The sequence below is a fragment of the Catharus ustulatus genome, chromosome 1, assembly GCF_009819885.2.
Source record: "Catharus ustulatus isolate bCatUst1 chromosome 1, bCatUst1.pri.v2, whole genome shotgun sequence".
Lineage (NCBI taxonomy): Eukaryota > Metazoa > Chordata > Aves > Passeriformes > Turdidae > Catharus > Catharus ustulatus.
The window spans coordinates 28,290,902-28,315,097 of NC_046221.1; the positions used below are offsets into that span (position 1 = coordinate 28,290,902).

Below are 24,196 nucleotides of genomic sequence, written 5' to 3' on the forward strand. Positions count from 1 at the left end.
CCAGCAGACAGTGATCATCATTGAGTCCTTTCAGAAACCTAGGCAGTTGTGAATATCTTTAACTAGAAAAAAAAACTCCACCTAGTTTAAAAAAAAAAAAAAAAAAAAGCAAGCAAACCAGACATTTAAAAACCTAATAATTTTAATGACTGGAAAAGTTCATTATATAAAACAAGCATTTAAAACTTTAAAAAGGAGATAAACCCAAAATTTCCTACTAAGCACAAGCATACAGCAATAATTAGGCACAACATTAACATGTCCTCCATAAATAAACTACCACAAGTACTGAAAATATCTCCTCCTGATAGACTCACCAAGTTTTAAATTTGCATTTGCAGTACCATTTATTAAGACAAATTAGGGTTTAGAGCTCTGTCCCCTTTTATACATCAAAGAATGACTTCTTGGCTTTTTTTGGTGGTTCAGTATAGCCTTGATTATACAGCTATCATACACAGACAACACCTGAAACCTTTGGATAATCTGGAATTTGGACGATTAAGAAGCTAGAGAACCCTCTTTGAAGTCCATATTTGGGTCAAATCTTCTGAGCAAAGGCTTTAAGGTCTGCTGAATTGATTCCTGCCAATTATAGAAACATGACTGTTCTCTTTCAAGACCCGTCTCAGCTGGACTTCAGCAGCTCAAGAGGGAAAAGCCCAAGAAAGATATTAATAGTGAAGAGGAGAAAGCTGAAGGCCAGATTACCCACAGTGACCTCCTATTTGCATGTCTTAGATACTGAAGTGCTGCTTAAATAGATCTGGGGAACAACTGACAGTTTGCAATTCAAAAGTATTCACATATTCCAATTCAAAAGTATTCACATACTCCTTTCCTCTCCTTCCTTGAACTGATGAACCACAATTCAACTTGGAGAGCTTAGAAAATATTTGAAAAAGTATTTAGTAGCTCCCTAAAGCCTTTGTTCGGGATGAGCTGTGGTTTCTGAATCAATCACAGTAAGTGTTGAAAGCTATCCCTGTGTGCTCTGTGCTTCTGGTCACACACGCCAGGGGCAGCAGGCTGCCACACCAGCATGCTCTTTAAATCCTGTGATCCACAAGAAGTATCTGTATTTGTTTATAGGAATGTTTGGCCCCAAAGATTAAACTCTGCTGCTGGAGGTTAATCATGTAATCTGTAAGCAGACTATTCACCAATAAACCAGCAAAGTCTGCTTTTTAATTCAGACACAACTGGTGGTTTCTAGGCTTCTCTCATCCTTAATTAATGGTAAATTAATGAAAATAAGTCTATAAAAAGGAATATGAACAGTATCAGCTTGCTTTAGGTGATTTGATTTTCAAATATTCTAATCAAGGGAAGTAAAGTTCATGTGGTAAGTAGAAACCAATTAATCCAGTATTACTATGCTTTGAGAGTTTGAAGAGACCTACATTAACATAACCAGGACTTGGAAATAAGCTCTAGAAATTGATTTATCTTGGCAGTAATCAGGATGAATGGCTACCTCCTTTAGCTGATCAACTCAAATAAACACAAGATCATATGGACACATAAGGAAACTCAGGGACTCAGATGGAATGTGAGTATTTAACTCTGCTGATGCTCATACCTGGAGATGGGTATAGACAAAATTTGGCATAAAGGGTTTTTTTAATATATGGTTTTATTACTTTCTTGAACCAATGTTTCTTAATCTCTTAGGGATCATGTAGGTTTATCTATCATGAGCTCTCTTCTTTGCATATAATAATAAGAAACATAATTCAGTAAATGTGCCTACACATACATTAAGCAAATTTTTATTCATACATCCAGTACTAAGTTTTATGATTGCCCAGAGAAAATTCATTACCTAGGTGATTATAAATTTACTTCATATTTCTCCTATTCATCAACTTTTCCAACCACATGCACCTTATTTTGAACTTCATTTAATATTTCTGCACTACCCTTATAATGCAAAAACACAGCAGAAACCTGAAGAATCATTAGGAAGAAGTGTACAGCATGCATTCACATGTTGATAATTTCTTGAACACTCTCCTCACATGACCTGGAAGGTCACAGAGTTGGCTTTCACATCTTTAGAGTGAAGGGTCTGTTAAGAACCGAACAGCTTGGCTTTCCTGTTAATCAGGTTAACAGGTTTTACTCCTCAGTTATTGGATCAGCCTTTGACCTTGTTGAACTACTGCTTACACATCCATAATTCAACAAATAGTCTTAACTGTGTGGCTAGGGAGTGGATCAGAGTTTTCTACAAGAAGATGTAGCTCTATATGATCTAGCAAATCAAAAGGGCAAATAAGAATGCAGCACAGTGGCTGTTGATAAATCCAGAACACCACAGTAATTACCAGCAGTAATGTCTTTTGGCCAGTCATTTACAGTAAGTAACTCTTGAAATATTATATTCTTGCCCTCATTATTTCTCTGAACAATAAAATTTCATTTCTTAAATGCAGGAAAACTCCAGAGGTTTTCTGAAATGAGATTTCAGTGTAAAATGTAATCAGTCCTAAATGTTGTTTTAAATCTTTGCTTAACAGGAATAATTTCTTGACTTTATATTGGAAGAAATATATTTTCACATAAATTCAAATGAATAATATTTTTTCTTTTCAAATACTTATTTGGATGGATATTTTACATAATCTCTTGGTATTAATTCATCAATATTGTAATCTCTTAGAAATTACAGACATTTCTTTCTCTTTTTTAACACATTAAAACATTATTAAAAGCATTAATGCCTTGCCTTATTAACGTCACAGAAACTCGCTGGTAAGTAGTCATAACCTGAGTTATTTCTTGAGACATAATTTTTGTGGCTGTCCCATTCCTGGAAGTGTTCGCAAGGCCAGATTGGAAGGGGCTTTCAGCAACCTGCTAAAGGTGACCCTGTCCACAGAAGGGGCTTTGATCTTTAAGAACCCTTCCAATCAGAACCATTTTATGATTCTGCGAAATTATTAGATTTGATTAGAAACCCATGAACTATGAGGGAAGGAGGAACATGGGACAGAAGTAATTCTCAGCTGAAACTGCCTGCCTTTGATAAAAACTTATTGATTCAGGAATCCAGGATGTCAGAGGAAGTTGGAGAAGTAGGTCAGATACACCATTACAAAATTATATTCCAAAGTAAATGATGAGTTTCCTGACTCCCTCCACTTCTGATGAGACTCTTCCCTATGGACACATCCTGAGAGCAGCTAGCAGCCAGAAAAGCTGTGGAAACCTTTCCCCCTTTGTCATCTATTAATTAATTAAGTAATTTTATTTCTGATGTTGTGGTGGTGGGAGAATGGCAGCTGAAACAAGCGCAGTTACTTTCCATCAGAAATGTATGTGGGGTTAACTTTAAAGTAGCATTGGTGTTGTCTTCATAGCTTTTTCATACTACAGTCTCCCTGTAATTGAAAGCATTAGGACCAACACAAAAAATGTCAGGAAACCAGTACGTCAAATTGGAGGTAAGTTTGCAAACCGGCCTTTCAAAACTTAAGGGCTCCTGTCTAATAGCTAGTTCTCCATATATGCTCCTATTTAATATTACATTCATGCTGCACATTTTTTTCACACTAGCTTGGGTATTTTTTGCATCACGCAGCTGGATACAAGAAGTTAGCATTCAGCCCAGCTGCAGAATGACATGTGAGAAATATTTTCCAACACATTGAGTAAATGATTGATACTGGCAGGTGTCCAAGACTCCATGCAGAAGTTGTATCAAATTAGAATTATGATTAGTATTCTGATTGAGATTTATTACCTTTATTCTACTTTATTAATTATTGTTTTTAATTAATTTCCTTCAGGACATAATAATTAGCATATGTTCACAGAGGCACTTAAAAGTAACCAAAGGAAATAGTATAAAAATCAGTTGATGGCTCGGTTCATTTCAGAGGTACTTAACAACCCATGAATAGTGCTGCAAAACATCTGGTGAAGATGCCATACAGCTCAGTTGGCTCAGTATTAATTAGCACCATTAGAAGGGAGCTTTCTCACAGGTACCCACTCACCTCTTCACAGTATTTCAGGTCAACAGATTTGCCATCACTGCGAACACAATCGAGCATCCGCGTTTTGATACCACTGCCACAGACAGCTTTCTCGCTGAGCTGACAAGTGCTCCAGTCTGCAAAGGAGGAATTCATTAGCATTGCAGACTTTCAGATAGAATTCGTAATGATCCAGTCTCCCACCTAATTCTGATGGCCTAAAATAACCCTCACAAGCAACTTTTGCACATGAAAAGGCTCACAGAGCCCAGCTGTTACATATTTTTGGAAACAGCGACCTTCACTGCAAATAGTCAATGTCACAGCACCTTCATGAAAAGTTCATATTTGGTTTTGTCCATATGGATTTTGAGTAAATCACAAAATTATATGACAAATACTTTTCCTGGAGTTACAGCATGCACATTTCACATGCAAATTCTCAATTTAATATTTTATCTGAATCAAACAGCCTGAATCGGTTTTCAGCACAAGTTCCACAGCTGCCTCTGGGTAAGAACAGAGCGCAGAAAAATTCATCCTGTAAGGTGAATGGAGATGAGCTGTAAGATGTGGTCCCAGGCCGTCACTAGAGCACAAATACCTGTCACATTGTAGTCATAGTGGTAGCAGTTCTTGTTCAAAGTGCAGGCTTCTGCCTCGGTGGCAGCAGGACAAGGCTTTCCATCATCTGGTTGTCTTAGGCATTCAGCCGACCTTTCACGGACACTACTTCCATTGCATGGCTTGAAAGTAAGATTGGAAACAGCTTAATTTTGGCACCCTGATACCTCTTTATGCAGCATTGCAATAATCTTTTAAATAATCCCATCCCAAAACACAAATGTAAAATAATAGGCTCGTGCTAACGCATAAGAGAAAGGCTTTTCTTTTTCCTTTAACCTGGCAACACCACTCTATTTTCCTAACTAGTGCATATTTCAGTATCAGTCCTTTGAAACTATTTCACTCATAAAGAGGATTTGAGATGCACACTTTCCAAATGCTATAATATAGTGCACCAAAGCCTCTCAGAAGTTCCTGAAACACTTTTGGGTTTTTTGGGGGTTTTTTTTGACATTTCTTTTTGAAATTGCTCTCAGGAAGGAAAGGGAGAAGATAAACAAAATTACTTTTCTATGCTGCGTCTTGATCTGCAGACTTTGTCACTCGTACCAGGATAGTGACAGTTTTAGTTCAGTGACTATGCCACTATGCAGAGGCTCAAAGACAGACTCACAAGCCACTGCCAAAGCTATTCCACCATACAGAAGGCACCCCACGCTGGGAAGAGTGATCATCAGGCACATTTCAGTTTGTGTTTTGGAGGAATTTAGCTTGATGGAAAGTACTGTCACACTTTATTTGCAGACAACAAAAAAAAACAACCCTGAAGATGACACTTTCTATAGATACTTACAGGTGTAATTAGTTCAGCATCTTTGCAAAACACATCATACATACACTTTTAAAGTATCCCCCCAAAACTATAAAAGTGACCCTTCAGCATACTTCTTACCAATGAACACTGAGACCACGATCCCCATTCAGACATAACACAGTCCTCAGGACATGGCAATGTGCACTTTCTGGCACCAAGTGGCATCTCTTCAGGATCACATAGATAGTCTTCTACTGTGTCAGAAGGACCATCCACAGTATTTAGCATGCACCTGGAACAAAGAACTGCACATAAACTTCATTTGCCATGGATTTCATGTGGTATGTGTTCTACAGCATTCTGAGACATTTTGATATTTTGCCAGCACATAAATGAAATAAATATCGATCTATGAATATGCAAGAAAAGCTGAAGAGGCAAATACAATCCTTGTTTTCACAGATGACAGCAACATAAAGGCATGTACATAATTTAGACAGTCCCTATCAGTGATTTGCTGAGAGCCCCTGGGCAGGTGATTTGCTTGACATTAGTTTACTGCTAAACCAGAATAATGCAAATCATCTATGGTTTAGATATATTTTGTGCATACTTCAGCTGATAACGTTAAATAGAGACTTATTAAAACTTCAAAAATTTTATATTCTTAGTATTCATCCTTAATTTACACAGATGCCTTTTAATTACCAATAGATTAAATTAGGAATCAAATCCTATATCCATAACAAATAGACAGAGTCTATTGCACTCTCGGAATCTATTCTGATTTATATTAGCTAGGGTCCAGGTCTGGACTTAATACTAGGCATTACACAGAATCACATCAAATTAAATGCAGCCAAAACTGAAAGTGAAAATTCTTTACAGTGAAGGAGGAACAATATTGTTTTACCTGACTTTCCTTGTTTGAACTCCTTCTCCACAATTCTCTTTTAAGTCCACATTGGTCACCTTGCAGACACTCCAGGGTTCAGTAACCCATATGTACTGGCTGCAGTCACTGTGGCAGGGGACTACCTCATACACCTGGAATCCACATTCAGTGTCAGTTTTGGTGCACACAAATAAGATAAGCATGCAAAAGTGATCATGCAGAAAAAACATTAATGCTCTCTTTTTGGGAAGAATAAAAATATGAACTTGGTAACTTAGACATTATAGTAATTATGCAGATTAAATACTTGCTAGGAAACTACTGAAATAACAAAACCACAGAAGCTATTGAATGATGGATTCTCTAGTTTTCTCTGTCACTAAGCCCATGCTGTGCCATTTCCTTCAAAAGTATCAACACAACTAACATAAAGTCTGTAACTAGGCTAGCTCATGAGTACAACTTCTTAAAAAATGCCGTTAAAACTCGGCTAGCACCTTAGTTCTATCCTTCACATATTTTCTCCATGATTCTATCCCACTATTACTATATTATTATCCCAGTTATTAGCTATGGGATTTTTGTATTACTAAGGGGATGTGACCTCAAGAGAAATGATGCCAATATATATTGATTCACTTTATTTATCCATTGCATGCTTAAAATCACTCTAATATATTTGTATACCAGCATTAGTATTATGTTTAGATTTAAATACAAATTTTTAAATGGCATGTCATATAGCAATTTCTACTGTGTTCCATGTACTGACTCAAACATACATTAAAATAAAAGAGACAGACAGCACACGCTGAGCAAGAAGCACATGTTAAGCTTAAATCTCTGTTTTATAGACACTTACCTGTGCCTGAAGAAAGTATTTTCATGAACCCAAAATAAAAAAAGAAGCAAAGAGAAAAAGTTAGAATTATTAGAGTGAAACATAGGTATTTAAATGGCATCAATTTAGCTTTTATTATAGATAATATTGAGTTCCTTCTGCAAAGCAAAAGGTATTAACTTTTTTCTCATGGATCTCCTTTCCTCTCATCAGATAGTTTGCAAAAAGTTTGCCCTTGGAAGAAAATAAATTTTAAAAATCACAACTGGTAGGAAGAAGCTGTGAATTACCTAGCCTCTTGGTTAGACAGTTGAACTGTTTTCCGTTTTTGCCTATAATGAGTACCAAACTTTTACACAGTGGGGAATCCAGTCTCTCTTAGATAACAGATAATCCATGGTGTATTCTTCTGAAAGCATTAAGTGCAATGGATTCAAATAAGTAAATGGAACTGTCAATTCTCATCCTTCCAAAGTTCATAAGTTCTTCATAGAATATCTTAATTATGCATAAATTAATTAAAGCCCATTGCCTTGAAATATACCAGCTAATTTGACATATCATTCTAGGTATCAAGTCAGCACAACTAAAACTGCTGGATAATCTAAGACTTAAACAAGTCTTAAACAAGTTCTTGATTTCTTTTCAGTAACTCTCTCTGTGTGGAAAAAGAGGGTTGATGGTTTGATAGCTAACCTGCAACAAAATACCACAGAAAATAAAATGCCTTGACCACTAAATGTGTAGAGTCTGATATCACCATACAGCTGATCAGCCCATACACAAGACCACCAGTACAGTCAGCATACTTGGGCCTTCTCTGAACTACCTAAACAATAAAAGGTATAAAAGTATGTGGTGAAAATACATCTTAAGGAAGGTACTGGACTCTGTTGAAAATTTGTTCTCCAGAATTTCCAAAATGTGAATAGGAAAGTCTTAATTCAGGGAAATGTCTATATGTCTGACCCACGTTAGCATGAGAAGAAATATACGATCCCCACACACTCAACAGCTTTTGCAGTAACATAAAATTTGGATATCTTGACAGAAAGACAGAGAAGGACTTTATATGGCATTGCACATGAGTGGTGCTCTCCTGACCTTACTGGCAATGTAGCTGTGACTGCAGGCCACAGTAGAGGGGTGGTATAAGAATTGCATACTCATCCTGCTCCTGATAAGGGGAAAATAATGCCTCTATCAATGAAAAGATGGATGTCCTTAACTTCTCAGTCTCAGATTAGTCCTTTCATTTGAAATCATCTGATGGTCATTGACATGATTTTATATCAAACCTGACTCTATTATTACTGTAATTATGACGTCTTTTAGCCTATTGAAGTGGGTACTGAGAAAGGTTTATTCAGTTGGAATGTGGTTTGGGAGCCACCCTGGCATGCACGGCCCAGGAGGAAAGACATGGAGTGACACATCCAGCTTTCACTGTGCTCAGTCCTTCCTCAAATCACAGGGACATGTCAGCCCTGAGAGACACTGAACAACTTCTTAACAAGGTCTTAAGCATTTTATTTCAGTGTTTCTCCAGCCTTACTGTTAGAAAGTTTTCCCAAGGCTTAACCCAAATCTGCTTGCAGCAGTGTAAGCCCACTGCTTTTTATCCTATCCATGATGGCCATGGAAAATGGATTATTTCCTCCTTCTTTGCAGCAGCCCTTTACGTATGGAACAGACTGCCAGCATTCTCCCTCCCATCTCCTGTTCCCTGGGCTAAACAACATGCTGTAGTCCTTCCCCAGGTTCATAATTCCTAGATGGCAACTTACAGCATAGTTCTGTAAATCATAGCACACACACCTAGGGGACCAAAGATCCAATCTTTCCACTGTGGGTCATATGTATGCAAATAAGCATGTTATATATGTAAGTAATAAAAATGTAACTAAAACACATTATATTGAATGATTATTGAATGATGACTCTGAAAAGTCAGTTCTTTTCTAGCTGAATGGTGGATCATATTTAGTTTAAATAGCTAATTCAAAATTGGATTATCTGTGTATTTCTTTGCATGTTTCTGGATTGAAAGGGAATGTATTTAAAAATGAAAAATCCAGTTTCTATATTCTTCAATATCCTTGTATTATCTGTGGATCTTCCTTCTCATGAAAGTACTATATTTCAATTTTATTTTTACAATAATTATACTTTGAATCAACTATTATTATTTGTCAAATACCATGCAGCCACAACTCAAATGAGTCAAAGTACCAGCAGAGGGCAATAGTGCTGCACAAAAGTGGCTAACAGACCTCCAGCAAAATCACCTTTGATGCAGAAAAATACACGCCTATTATGTACTACATGAATATTAAAGAAGGAAAAGTACTTTTGTATAGACTATAATTTGCTCCTATTGAAACATGTTCCTCCTAATTTAAAGCATATTTACATGCTGACCCAAATCCAACAACCCTCATTCTAGTTCATATTTTGTTAAAGTAGATCACAAACTTAGCTTATTAGCTGCGGTTTAACACTTATGATTTTTAAATTAGAACTAATTACATCCCCTAAAGTAGAAAATTAGATCAACAAGGCATTTCATTTTGTTCTAGCAAAATGTCAATAGGATAATATTAAGTACAAGCATTTTTATTCAAATGTAAATTAGGAGCACATTTTTAAAAAATCTTTGAATATTTACAGAAAAGACCACGTGGTTGTTTAATATGCCTCTCCAGACTAAATTAAATCCAACAGTAATATGAATATAAATCAACTTTGAAGAACAGAAGTTAATTGACAAGGAATGTTTTTCCTTTCTAAAACTCTCAAAGGAAAGAAACTTCAGGGGTTTAACTTGGGCTAGTGCTAAACTTGGTCCTAAAGATTAAATGTTTATTAGTGGTCCAAGCATCCCAGCACTTCCAGGGTGTTCTTGGATCACATTTTATGGTTTAGTTTCACTTGAAGAGGATCCAGACTGTATGGTCAGGCTGCTCCACACTTCAGTATCAAGTGCAGTTTGTGGGACAACTGGAAGACTGACTTCAGAAGTTAATTTGTGACTAGAAGAGCTTTTTTGACTGGAAAAGCTTTTGTGCCTGGAAGCACTTTTGCACTGCCAGGGCAAGTTACCCAAGAAGGTCAAGCTCCAGCTTGAGGAGAACCCACTAAGGGACACTGGGATGATACTGTGTGACTGAGAGTTTTCTTTTCTGATCTAAGATGGTCAGGGAGTAACAATAAAAACCTTGCCAGTTTGAGCAACTGTAATGAGACATTTTGCCCCCTGTCACAGATTAGAAAATTAGAAGGGACATTAATGATCATCTAATTCCAAGCCCCTACCATGGGCAGGGACCTTCCAGTGAACCAGTGTGCTCAGAGCCCCATACAACCAGGCCTAGAACATTTCCAGGGATGAGGCATGCACAACTTCTCTGCATAATGCATCCCAGTGCCTCACCACCCTCTGAGTGAAGAATTTCTTCCTAATATATAATATAAATATACTCTCAGTTTGGAGCCATTCCCCTTTGTCCTGTCACTACATGGATCTGTACAAATTTTCTCTCCATCTTTCTTGGAGAATCCAATCAGGTAAGAGATATTTGGAAACACAGTCTTCAAAATCTGCAGGTAAGCATGTTTTATTGTCTGCAATCTGCAGTTCACAAAATATGCAAAATTTGTGCAGATGAGAAAGATCCTTTACTGCCTGAGGAACTCTAAACAACACATACTCCTATCTGCTCCTTATGCTACACTGTTTTCTACAACAAAAAATACAAATAAAAGGGTTATCTGCGGCATGGAAGAAGCTATATCAATAATGCAAATATGAATCAAATTACCTGATTGACGTGATCTAGCTTTGGACAGGGTCTTCCACCATTGTAGGGTTTTTCACGAAGCCATTTAGACCGAACCTTGACCCCACTCCCACAGGATTTACTACAGCGAGACCAGTTGGACCACTCACTGAGCTTGCAGTCTGAGGGACATGGAATAATACAGGCTTCCTCAATATACCCTGTATGAATGGAAAAGAAAGTGAAATCTCTTCAGCATGTCAGTTTGTGACTTCTCCCTGAAGCCCTCGTCTGCTTCATTTAGATTCTCCAAAGTTTGACTTGACAGTACTGTGCGAATAGAGAGATTTCTTCATCATTAGGGATAAATTAAATTCTGCAGAAAATTGACACATATAGCTGGAGACTGTGTGAGAGTAGCAGCTGATCATTCTCACTGCTCATCATCCCATCTGATTAGGATTCACACTCTCCAGATTTCAGCATTCAAACTTTCTGACAGCTACAGTGCAATTGACACTAACCATTTATTGGTGGCATCATTCTTACTCTGTATAAATGATACGTAATTTTTTAAGGAGAAAAAGGTTTACTTAAAGGATACTCCATAACTGTATCAAGTAATTCAATTGCAGTTATACATCAAAAATCCAACTGAGAAGAAATGCATCTTGCCAGCCTGGAGCAAGGGAACTTAACACCTTGTGACCTTTCTAAGGCTAGAAGGAGAGAGTAGTCTGCCACATTAATGATCTGCCGATTAACAACCATCTGCCCCCAGTAGCACACTGAATAATTGCACTGAATGGAAAAGCAGATGTTTGTTTTGGATAAGTCATTGGTCCAGAGAGGTTGGAAGGGGGTATGACATGGTCTGCAGGGAGCAACATGAGGCCTCAATTCACTGAATAAGTGAAAATGTCTTTCTTTCAAAAGCAACATATGCCATTGCTCTACAATATGTGCAATTTACTCCAATATTTAAGGGAGAAGCTAAAATATATTGAATGAAAAGCTGGCCCTTACTGCATGTTTACTACAACTCTACCCTGAACTCTCTTCTCCCCTTTCCTGTGCCAGATCTGCAAAGTATTTACCATTACCATTTACAGATTAAAAACCCTGGTGAATTTAAAATGGTATTAAAATATTTTATTAAAACAGTTTATTAAAATATTTAATGAAAACATTAGCAAAATTGGCACATACTCGGCTAAGTTCATCCTCAAAAGATTTTCATGGTTTCCTAGGCTTCAAATGTTTCCATTGTTTGTCAGATAGATAGAATTTTTTAAATTTGAAAGGGATCAGTCTTTTCATCAGATGCCAGTTATTTTTAACCTATGGTTCCAAGTAAAGTTGTTCTGTCTCTTCTAAAAGCAACCAGTAACAACCAGTCTCAAGGTTTGTAAAGAATCAAAACACTTAGATTTCAATTCTATATACCTATTTCTAGTTAATTTTTTGTTTCAGATATAGTTAATTTTTTTTAGATATAAAGAGAATAAGGTTTCGTTTTATGGGGTTTTTTTTGTTTTTTTGTTTTGTTTTTTTTTAAATTAGCATTTAGAGTATTTTGTGGTCAAATTCAGGTAATTTTTTTATTCTGTATGGTTTGACTTTGTTTAGAAGTGTTAAATATTTAAATAAATATGTAGAACATGTCCTGGACTTGAGGACTGTGAAACTAATGCTCACCAAACGTATCTTCCTTAAAATGACTAGCATATTATTACTGTGAATTTTTATTAAATATCTATTGCTATTTGAGTGACCAGTTCAGTGAAAGTATGTGAAAACGACACTGTGTTAGACAAAATACATTTTTGAGGATCACATCCCTGCATATCAGAGGTGCTGACATAGATTGCCCTGCAGTAATAGATGCAAAATAGATTACACTTAACCTTACCTGACATCTCTGAGTCCTAGATATGTGATTTTCCCTATCTCACAGCTCCATCCTACACTGAAGTTTGATTGTATACATCCCAAAGTTTGTACCTGCACCAGAAATGAGCTTTCAACAAGTCCTTTCAGGTGCTATACAAAACCATGTACTCACAGAATCAGGAAGTTATCGAATTAAAATAGAAAAAGCCCAAAGCAAGTTAAAAGAAACAGTTCCTTCCAAACAATAAATGTTTAGTGAAATTTATTGTCTGATAGAACTAAGTGAAGATTTCATTGCTCTATGAAATTTCTTGTGATTCTGAAATGCTGCTTTTTTAAATTTCAACATAACTTCTAAATGCCGTTTTTTCTGGAGAAACCTTCCTACTATAACACAGTTATGCCATTTACCATTTGTTAAATTTCTGTATCTGGTAATTAAGGTCTGAAAAACCCAAATTCAAGTGTTTTTATATACATTGCATATCCTTAAGTAGGTAACTTAAATGAATACAGGTTGCTTCAGGAAGACTTTATTTTAATGACTTCCATAGTCCTCTGAGCTTGTCTTAGCAACCCTCAAAGGGATCTTCCCAGTCTTTGCTAAGATCTTCTCTGGGATACCATGGTATTTCAGGATTTTGGTAACACTTCATAGCCCACCAAAAGGAGACTCTGTGGAACATACTAAAATAAAACAATTGACAAATTAGAAATTATTTTGTTTCATTTCCCTTCAATTCATCCAAACAAGGACAAAAAGCTTAACAACATATTCAGAATCTTGCAGACAGAAGTTGTACCAAATACATGATACTATATGCAATTTCCAGGTAACATTTTAATTACCCTGAGCTATATTCCAAATGATTCCATAAATTATCAAATGAAATATCACTAGAGCAACCTTTATACTATCCCTGAAATGTCTACATTGAAGTCAGCCACTAGAACTGGTTTTCCATAGAATGCAAAAAAGGCAAAACAGCATCCTATTACAGATCCAGAGTCTTAGTAAGAGTTATAGCATGGAAAACTGCAACCTGTTAATATGTCAATGCATTTTGTAAAAGATGCAGTGGTCCAGATGACATTACCCACACACTCTATAATGAAAAAATACTGAACTGTAATCTTATACTGTGCCCTTAATCCTGCACGTTCCATGGAATAGCTTCCTTTCACCATACAGCTCTTTCCTTCATGATATCGGGCCTATGATGCTCCTCTCTCCCTCTTTCCTATTTTCTCAAAAAAGCATCAAGACCTAAACTCCACGTATGAAAGTTAAACAGTTGAACAAGAAGAATGGGAAAGACATGTCAAGAAGAGAACAAGAATGGAGTCTATCAATGAAAGCACCTAAAATGAGCTCTAACAACATAGTATGGCTCGGAGATTCTGTAAGTAGGGAGCATTTTTGGAGAACAGAGAGAAGAATACTTATTCTTTTGTAAGATTCAAGGCAAGCATTAGAACACTCCTATCCACTGGTATACTAAGAACACTGTTAAGAGGTCCACAAAGGAATTTCATGGCTTCTCCAAACAGAAGGAAAGAAAATAAATAAGTGAAGAATACAAAGATTAGATTATATATTAGAAAAATGTTCTTCACCGAGAGGGTGGTTGGGGACTGGATCAAGCTCCCCAGGGAAGTGGTCACAGCAAAAAGTTTGAAAGAGTTCAAGAAGTGTTTGGATCATGCTCTCAGGTACATGGTGTGACTCTTGGGGTGTCCTGTGCAGGGCCAGGAGTTGGACTCTGTGATCCTTGTGGGTCCCTTCCAACTCAGGATATTCTATAATTCTATGAAGTTCCATTTATGGCAAAGAGTCAGAATTCAATTCAACATTGGAAATGCAAAACAAAAGAGGGACTATGGAGGAAGAGAGGAAAGGGTAAGAAAAGATAGTGAGAGGGAAGAGGAAATAAATGGCTCAGAACATAAAGTCAAGAGAATTGTAAGGAGACACTGCAGGGGAATAGAAAACAAAGAAAGAGGAGAAAAGAAATAAACATCCTGCCAAAAGTAATATCTTGGTGAAGCACAAAAAGAACAAAATGCTCTCAAGAGTTCACGCTGGTATCCTCTGGCCAGAGAGTGAAATGTAACGAGGAATGTTCTCACAAATCAAAATAGAGGACAAAGGGAAGAAATACAAATACTGGGCTCTCTGATTTGCATTCCATATGTAATTAGTATGCAGAATGAAAATGACCTTGTTATATCTGACATCAAAAAAATTTTGGCATATTCATCCCTTGGCATATATTTCCTCTCAGGAGCCTCAATATTTTGCTCAACAGACTATTTAACATTTAGCTATGCTACTGGACTACCTTAGAACTGAGGCAGAAGCACACTTCAAATTTCTTACAGACAGGAATAAGAGAAAATAAAAAAAATAAATTCCTTGTTGCAAATTACTTGTTCCACTCCACTTACTATCTATCAAATTGTACTTTTCAGTAAAAGCTTCTTTGGACTCGCCATCACCTCAGATGCCTTTCTTTGTGTATGAAGTCAGCTATCTTTTAGGGTGATTAAGGATAATCTCCATAAATTCATAGCAATCCTCCCTCAAATCCAAGAAAGCAGAGGTTCAGGAACTTTGAAAAGTTTACACTTGGTTGGTGTTGTTGTTTTTGTTAAATTTCAGATGTTCGTTCACACAGCAAAAACGTTAGCAAGAAGACAGAATGTTGTTATGTAGAAAAATATTGAAATGCAGAAACCAGAAATACTACATGTAAATGACACTGGTGTTGCAGATACATAGTTTCTGACATGAAAAGGATGTGAAGGAGCTATTTTTAAATTTTCAGTATTGTTTTCAGCTTGATCAAATCACCCTTGAAAAGGTGCCAGTTGTGTTAGACAAACCTTGTGTGTGTGTTAATATAGAACCCTATTACAGAAACAAGCCTCTAGTGTGTGGGTAAGGGTTTCTATGGTGGAATATCACCCAATGGTACCACACAGACTGGTTGAATAACATAAATACACTAAATTGCACTACCACGGCTTTGAGGTTCAAAGAACAATGAAGAAATTACCAAGCTAAAATACCTAAAATACAAGAGATGCAGAGAGAAGGAAAGGAGGAGAGCAGTGAAATGTCTGTGAAGAAGAGCTGAGAAGGCGAGGGAGGGACAGTGAAATAGAAAACCAACACTGTAAGGCTGAAGATATGTTCTCTGGACATCAGCAGTTCACTTTTTGCCTGTTGTTTCTCATCCTGACTGAAGTGTTTCACCACACGCTTCCTGCATTGCTTCCTTCTCCTCACAGCATCTGAGGGATGCTGGAGAGTGAGACTGGTGTACTGTGGTACAGGGCCCTGCATGGTCCAGAGAGGTGTATCTGAGGGCCTGTGTCTGTTCCCAGTAGTTTCTCAAATATTTCAGCTCCTATAAGGCTGTGAAATGGGCAGTTGTTACGAGTGAGAACATGGATATTCTATCGTTAAAGATTACTGGACCACAATTTAACAAATTGCTTTGAACCGCTAGGAGTGAGAACCAAACTCATTAGTAGAAGGGAAAAGTTTACTGTCCCATTGCTAATTGGCTATAAAATCTGGACTGCTAGAGCAAAGTAATTAACAGATGTGATGGATAATTTATAAGGGAGGACTTTAATGGACTTCACACTTTCTCTAATGACAAAGCATGATAAGTACGAGGATATAAGACTTTTCCCCACAAACTGCATGTGCAATGTGTAGGAACAGACTGACTACTCCAGTTGAAGGGTGCAAACATAAACATCTCACAAAAGGTTTACATGAACTTTTTTGTCCCTAGGACTGACAGAATTATGTCCCTACTTTCATGACTAAATGTCATGCTGCATTTCAAAGAAAAAAACCTGCAATATCAAAGTGACTTATGCAGTACCCATAGATTTTTATTTTTTTTTTCCAGGAAATATAAAGTTCATGGATCTAATCTTCCAGGATGAATAAATATACAACTATTTGCAATTCATTTGTATCAGAAGATACATATTTCTAGAGACTATTCGTATTTCTGTTGAGCCATGGAAAGACAGATCAACCACCATAAGACTTTTTTATTTTCTTTTTCAGAATTACCCTTCAAAGCCTCAAAATCTGAGAGCAATTGTTCATGCTTAACTATCTCCTGCACCAGTAATTCTTCCTCTGGTGAACTAACTACAGCACTTTCGATTGACAGATGACTGCTTTAAGACTGATGTCCTGTTGACAAGGCAGATGTAGAGGCACCAGAATTCAGAGGCCTAAGGTAGGACTTTTGGTGCAGGGCAATATGTAACATATTGCTAGAGAACACATGACATACATCTAAACAGATTTTTAAAAATATGAGAAAATATATAGACTATGAAACAGTAAAGAGTCTTAATAACAATTTGAGAACCTACGCTTACGACCATACTAGATTAGAATTTCCTATGGGAAATATATTTACTTTTGAATAAACATTCAATGGAAAGTCTCAATTAAATTTTAACACTGATTTTTTTTTCTGGATAAATTTGCATTGCTTCAGGTTAGACTATTGAGAGTAAAAAAACACATATACAGATCCTAATAAAAGTGGATAAAGCAAGCTGTGACAGACACCTTGGACTATATAGACTCTGTTATATCATACAATATTTTATTTTATTGCACATATAAGAAATTAAATAAAAAATTTCTCCATTCACATTGATACTCCTAGCAGCTGTTGCAGAAGTATTCACTGATACGCAGATATTCCTCTCTAATCCTCCACATAAGCCTTGTAGTCACAGAGGGCTTTGTAGAGTCAGCACAAATCAATGCATCTCATTTAATTAATGCTGAAGGGGGAAATAATCTCACACTAATAAGGCAGCAGACAAACTATCCTGACTGCTTGACTGTGCCTAAGGTCTTAACAGTAAACGGACATGAATTAAGAAGAGTAATACGACCTATATAAAAATGCTGCATCTGTCTGCCATGCTACACTGTTTGCCTTCAGTAGGAGCACACAAACACAAACACTGCTCAGCTTATGTGGGTCATGATTCATAATTGATACTTGGTGGAGGAAAACTAAATACTGAAGAGCAAATAGTCTAGTTCATAAACATGGCAGTCGCTTGCTTTTGATTTTTTGTCATGAAAATTCCAAGGTACAATTTAAAGGAACAATGAAGGGAATCTCTCTCAATTTTTTTCACAAATTCACAGAGACAGATTGTTAGCAGATATGTGTCATTATCCACAGAGCTCTAGTACACTACTCATGGCAGGGATAAAGCTATGAAAAACAACTGTGGCTTTTCTAATAGAATAAAAGCCCCTCTCACACTAGTTAGACAAGTATATGTTTTTATATTTCTCCAACAAAATTATTTATGCAGTATTGAAAAGCAGGAAGCTGAGAAAGGGCAATTCATGTATCTAGGTAAACAACACCTCAGTTACCACTTTTAGCTGATGTTACCACGTCTGCTGACACCTGGAAGCTATTAGCCCCTCCCCACATTGTGCAGAACTGGAATGGATGAAAAATAACAGTGGTAGAATGTTTCAAATGGCCACTGAATAGTGTAAACTTTTTTTACCAATAAATTTAACTCAAATGTGAAACAAAATATTTTGAAAATGAAAGTCGAAATATTTGGCATATATAATACAGATAAAAAAAGAAAGTAAGGAAAAAACAAATGACCTTGTGAACTTAGGTCTACTTTCAGCTGCTTGTTTGGGATTTTTTTGAAGCTCCTGTTAAGCTACAGAAAGCTAAGGACCCTCTGCAGAAGGACTTCTACCCTCTTCCTCCCAGAATCCTGCCGCCTTCTTACCTAGCAGTAACAATAGAGTTATTTAACTATATTTTGCCTTTTATTTTCTTTAAAGTCACTCCTATCTTTTTGAGAAATGTGTTTGCACTCGGGACTTCATAACTGCACACAAAATTTCAAAAATTATCAAAAGACTCCTTGGATGGGTATATTAATTTAGGGTGGTCCTTATGTCGCATCTGTCCTTTAGCTCCTCGGTGTCTGTGAAACAGTCGGGTAGTTAACTCTTCCTAAGTCTTTTGAACATGAGATGTGTCAAGCAGGAAAAGGAGCCCTGAAGTATTTATTCTTCTGCTTCTATTTCCCTTTTATTTTCTGAATAAAGCAACTAAATTGTGATGATAACCAAGCAACATTTTTGCAAAATAACAGCATATAATTTTTTGGCACAGCAGAGCAGGTCTGTCTTCTCATTCCTTCCACTCAAAACATGACTTGCAACACTGGCCTGTTCATGGCCTTGTAAATTTACATGGCAATCTTTACATAAAACTTTTGAAAGTCTCACAATTTGAATTTCTTGTGTCATTTGAATATATCACGAAACATATCTCATGATGTATTAATAACATCAGTATGGGTGCACTTTGTCCCTTTTGTCAGATTTAGAGGTTGTTGTCACAGCTGAAGAAGTTCAGTTATCTCCATTTCCCATTTCAGGATTTCAAAGTTCAAGTTGGATACCAGACAGGAAATATCTTCCCTTAAATGTTGGTCTTGTTGTCTCTCCTATTCTGAGTTAATTCACCAAATCATATCCTATAAAAACTGCTTGGAAATAATAATATAGTGCTTGGAAAAGAAATGAGAGACCCACAGGAACTAAGTGTAAAAAAAAGAACATAGCAGAAAAAACTGATGACTCTTTGGATCAGTAATAAAATTAGGGAAAAATCCAGTGAAAATCAGTTATGAAATTAGTGAAAAATCATTGCTGCAGGGAAATAACCACCTCAGTTAAAATTTAAAAGTAACCCAAGCAGACTTGAATTATATGTCCTGTCAAGTTCTGCTTGAAAAGCCAAATGCAGATTGATGGGAAGCCACAAGGCACTTTTATTTTCTAGCAGGTGTGGTACTATTGTGATAATACAGAAGTCCCTTGTTGATTTGTCATAATATAGCTTTTATGTTTGTTCTTAAACAAAACAAAACAAAACAAAATTCCAAACAACAACAAGAACAACAACAAAAGAAACCAAACCGAAACAATGAGCACACTGAAACCTAGAGAAGATGCTAAACTGAAGCACTGTCACACAACATGGGTATGAGAAAAACAAAAAGCATCATAAATAAATACTGGGAAGATATAAAATAAGATTTAACTGGCAAAGCAGTAGTTTGTACACGTTGAGAAAAATAAAACAAATCATCAGAATGTAACACATGAATACAAAATAGTTATTCAGAACAGGCAGTAAACATATACTGAAATTAGATTGAAAAATCTATATAATTTGCTCTAGTTCCCTTGTATTTGCAAAAGTATGCTAAACCTGGAAAAATGATGAAGGCAGACAATAAATTAGGTAAGCTTTATGCATGTACAATACCTCTCAATAACAAAGGATCTACTGGAAAGGAAACCATAAATTTAGTGGCATATTCATTAGCATCAGTTTAAACCTCTATCATCAAAATCATATGAGATACTTCATTTCCTGTTTACATGAGATTCCTGTCAAATAATTTTAGGAAAGTAGAAGGGATACTAGATTAGTTCAATAAAAATTCTAAGCTTAATCTGCTCACATATTATACCATGGACCAAGTTAACTTGCACTCTCCCTGTCAGACGGAACTGAAGAGAAAACACAGACAGGAGGGGTGTGAGGTGGGGGGTGGTGTACTGCAATAACAAGGAACCAGACACCTGAGTGAACTGATCTCGAAAGAAAGAATTCAAAAGAAAACAACACCTAAAAACAAAGGGTTCAGGCTTCCCAACCTACAATAAATACAGTAATGGCAAGAAAACACTTCCATGTTACAAAGTTAAAAGAGGCTTCAAGCCTCCCATGAGAAAAAAAGGAGATGCACCTTGAGAAAGAAGGAGCACAAAAAAGCAATCTTATATTGTGTTTTTGGAAGGATGCCTGTAAATGCTAATGGCATGTAAACAGTAGCCTTGGTTATAGCAGGAATAACAGCAATACATTGTTAGCAGATTTTCCACTGGATTATTATTATTCATTGTGATCAGTGTGACTGTAGGCCACATTCACTGATAAAATCTGGACCAGAAATTGCTATCATGAAAAGAGAGTTATGCCAGGGTAAACTATGAACGTTTAGAATATACTTTTTTAATACTTTTAAAATTCATCTTCCAGTTCTTTGATTCTTGCAGTGGAATTGCACCTCAAAATGCACTGCCAGGGCTTGAAAGCAGTTATGTTCATACTTTTTCTACACAGAAAGTTGTTCCTAGCAGCAGCATGTTACCTACCACGTACCACATCAACAACACGCTCTGGGACAAACAGTTTCTTTCCTTTTTTTGACACAAAAGCTGGTAGTGCCCATTCTTTAAGTCATTGAAAACTGATTGGCAGTGAGCCATCGCTTCCCCTAGTTTCCTACACACAGAAGTGCTTTTATATTTTTCCACTTTTCAAAAGTTGCTCTGAACTTAATGCTGAAAAAACATGAATTTCTAACATAGTATATGCTAACACCTTTACTTGATAAATTGAATTTTAATTTATCACATCTCTAAACTGTAATTAATAGTGCAAATTAAAATTGCCTTATTTAATTAAATTATTTGATTAGCTATTTTAAATAGATACAAGCAAATAAATGGAATTTGCTATCTTAATTTAACATTAGAGTGCAACTCGTGTGAATTAAACTTAGACTGACCTTTTAATGGCACTAACATCCAGCTTTTCATACCAATTGCTCAGATACAAGTTTGCACTGCAAGCAGAAAAAAAATGTACACAAAAACTCCACTGAAGACAATTAGGCCATTTCTGGCTTGCTGAAAACCAGAAACTGCCAGTTTTGATCTGAATGCTACAGATGCATCCCCTTTAGGAAGGAGCACTGTTCATTCCTGAAGCAATAAAAATATAAAAAATATAAAGTCTTTTACCATCCTAGTTTTACACATGACAGATTTACATGGAGAAAAAAGTGCTGTGTGCTGTTGAACTCAGGTCAATGCATGCCTGTTAGTTAAGGTGCTGAAGAGCAATTGGTAGAGATAAGACTATTTAAGGAGTTTAAAGCTATCTAAAGAATCTGTGGAAATAATTTCAGCCTTTCCAAAATAGTCTTGTGTTTGTTTACTTTTTGTGAATTTGCCTCTTCTAAAGGGCTTTATTCTCAAATTTCTAGGTACAGTTATCAAGAAAAATAACAGATTTTAGTTTTTTCAATTAAAATACCTAGTTAGTACCTTACCATGATCTTACTTAATTTTACTATTTTACAAGTCAGCAAAAACAATCTGGGTTTGAAGGTATCTTGGGATAAAAGGCAGCCTAACCAATAAATATTAATCTGCTAATTCTACTTGTACACATACAACGTTAAATTTAGATAAAGCACATAAGTAAACAGATGAAAGACAATAGTTTGGCAAATACCATGACTGTTGCATCGTGATGTTTCCACGAGTCGGTTGTTTTGGTCATAGCATGCCATGGCCTGGTAGCGATAGCCTTGCCCACATTCCTTAACATCTCCTTGCACCTTCATTCCCAGCAGCACTTCCATCTTCCCCTCTGGTAAAATACAGTCTGACCAATTGCCCACAGGCTGAGCACTGTACTTGTCACATGGGCAAAACTGATTCTCAATCAGAGGATACAACTGAGAATTTCTACATTTGTCCTTTTTCTTACTTTTTCCTAGAAAGAAGAAAAAGTTATTAGCAAGTTTGTACTAAGTTATCTCCCAAAAATCTCATTTGGACAGTAACAAGTACTTGCAACTACGTACATACGCCTAAATACCTCTTACATTAATCTTTATTAAATTAGGTTATTGAATTGAATTTCTAAAGTAATAGATACCTACAATTTGCACAAAGGCAATTTCTTTTTAAAAAAGAAGATGTATTTTATATTTAATTTGGATAAAAATGTTTCAGGAGTAAAGTTTGAAAAAGTCAGAAATTAAACAAACACACTTTTTCTCCTATTTCATCAACAGTGTGCAGTTCAATAACAATATTTCCATCTGGAAGCTTTTTCCAGTTGAAAGAACAAGTCAAGAAGGAAGTAACATGCATCTTTGCTACATTAGTACCTTCTTTCAAAATGTCAAAATTCTTTAATCACCTGTTATTGTGCATTTGTTCATAACTACCATTTGTCCCCTCTAATAGAATTAGAATACTTCTCTGAATTTGTTTCTGTTAGGTTCTGTTCTTTATTTCTTTCCTGAACTTGAGCATAGCCATCCACTCAATTTCCCCTTTCCATTAAATATATTTAAATTTTCTCTTTGGTAAAGTTTGCTTAGTTTTCCTTTCCATACCAGACAGTTCATATAAATTAATGTAGTAATCTTTGCAAAAGTAGTGAGTGTAACTGAATAGTATCTGAGTAGCTGTTATATGGATATTGCTGTAAATTCATATTCTGTAGCATTTTCATTGCTATTCAAAACAAGGCACTGGATATAACTTTGCATCCTTAGTTCTTGTATTTGCTACAGCCTTAATTTAGAATAGCAAATTCTAAATGAGAAAAGTTTGTCATTCTTATGACAGTACAACTTCTTACTAAAAGTATACTTCTCCTTTGCAAATATTTACCAGGAATAGTTATAAATTTTTTCCAAGTCAAGGATTATGAATTAGTCTGGGTAACACATTGCTTCAGAGAATACACTATAGCACATATCACAGAGTTTGCAAGTTTGAAGGGGAAACTTAAATGAGGACAGGAAGTATCACAAAGTGTTAATAATGTGGTAGGAGAATATGCTCTTTCTTGCTTTGTTTTTAAAATAAGGAAAAATATTGTTAGTCAGTTTTGTTCATTTTTTCCCTTGTGGAAGCAAACCTGACATAAAGCTTACTGGAATTATTAGACAGTCACAGTGAGGCTTCTTGAAGATCATGAATTATTCATTGTCCACTGGTCTTGTGATTTACAGGGGGATGGAGATGGGGACAGGGTTTGGATCCTATCACATTCTTTCTGAGCCTGCTAATGGGCACCCCCCTTAGCTAACTTTCCTCCACCACAGACAATACAGACTAATTGGCAAAGACTGCTGTGACAGAGGCCAAGCCTCACTCTTGAGGTTTCAATTATAATTTAGAAGCAGGGTATGTTGTTTTTTTCATTTTATGCAGAAGAAAAATAACAAAAAAACTCAACAAACAACAGATAAAGAAGTTGAAGAAAAAAATGTTTCAAAGTGGAACAGTGTCCATTAGGTAGAACTAGGACAAGTCTGTGGCAAGGGTATCCCTGGCAAATCTTTTTATTCTGTGAAGTACGACCTAAAGAGGCTTCTTGGGACACAAAATAAGAGCATTAATACTTGTCTCAAGAAATAAGGCAAAAATATTAAGCAGCTCATTGCCTCATGGTCTGTGGTGCTGGATGTAGATAATGAAAAATGGAGAAA

At 36.2% G+C, this 24,196-nt stretch overlaps 1 protein-coding gene across 4 annotated transcripts in view; it reads right to left on the reverse strand.

The window, feature by feature from the left end:
• Positions 1-24,196, reverse strand: part of THSD7A (thrombospondin type 1 domain containing 7A) — a 286,252-nt gene that overhangs the window by 20,223 nt on the left and 241,833 nt on the right. For all 4 annotated transcript variants that reach the window (XR_004419770.1, XM_033076380.1, XM_033076383.1 and 1 more), the window contains 7 exons: positions 22,198-22,461; positions 10,922-11,100; positions 7,122-7,127; positions 6,278-6,411; positions 5,503-5,656; positions 4,588-4,729; positions 4,005-4,120 (listed from right to left, as the gene is read on the reverse strand). Coding sequence is in view for 3 of the 4 variants with exons in the window: in XM_033076380.1 (XP_032932271.1) it covers positions 4,005-4,120; positions 4,588-4,729; positions 5,503-5,656; positions 6,278-6,411; positions 7,122-7,127; positions 10,922-11,100; positions 22,198-22,461 (995 nt within the window). In the remaining variant the exon portion in view is untranslated. The remainder of the gene's footprint in view (positions 1-4,004; positions 4,121-4,587; positions 4,730-5,502; positions 5,657-6,277; positions 6,412-7,121; positions 7,128-10,921; positions 11,101-22,197; positions 22,462-24,196) is intronic.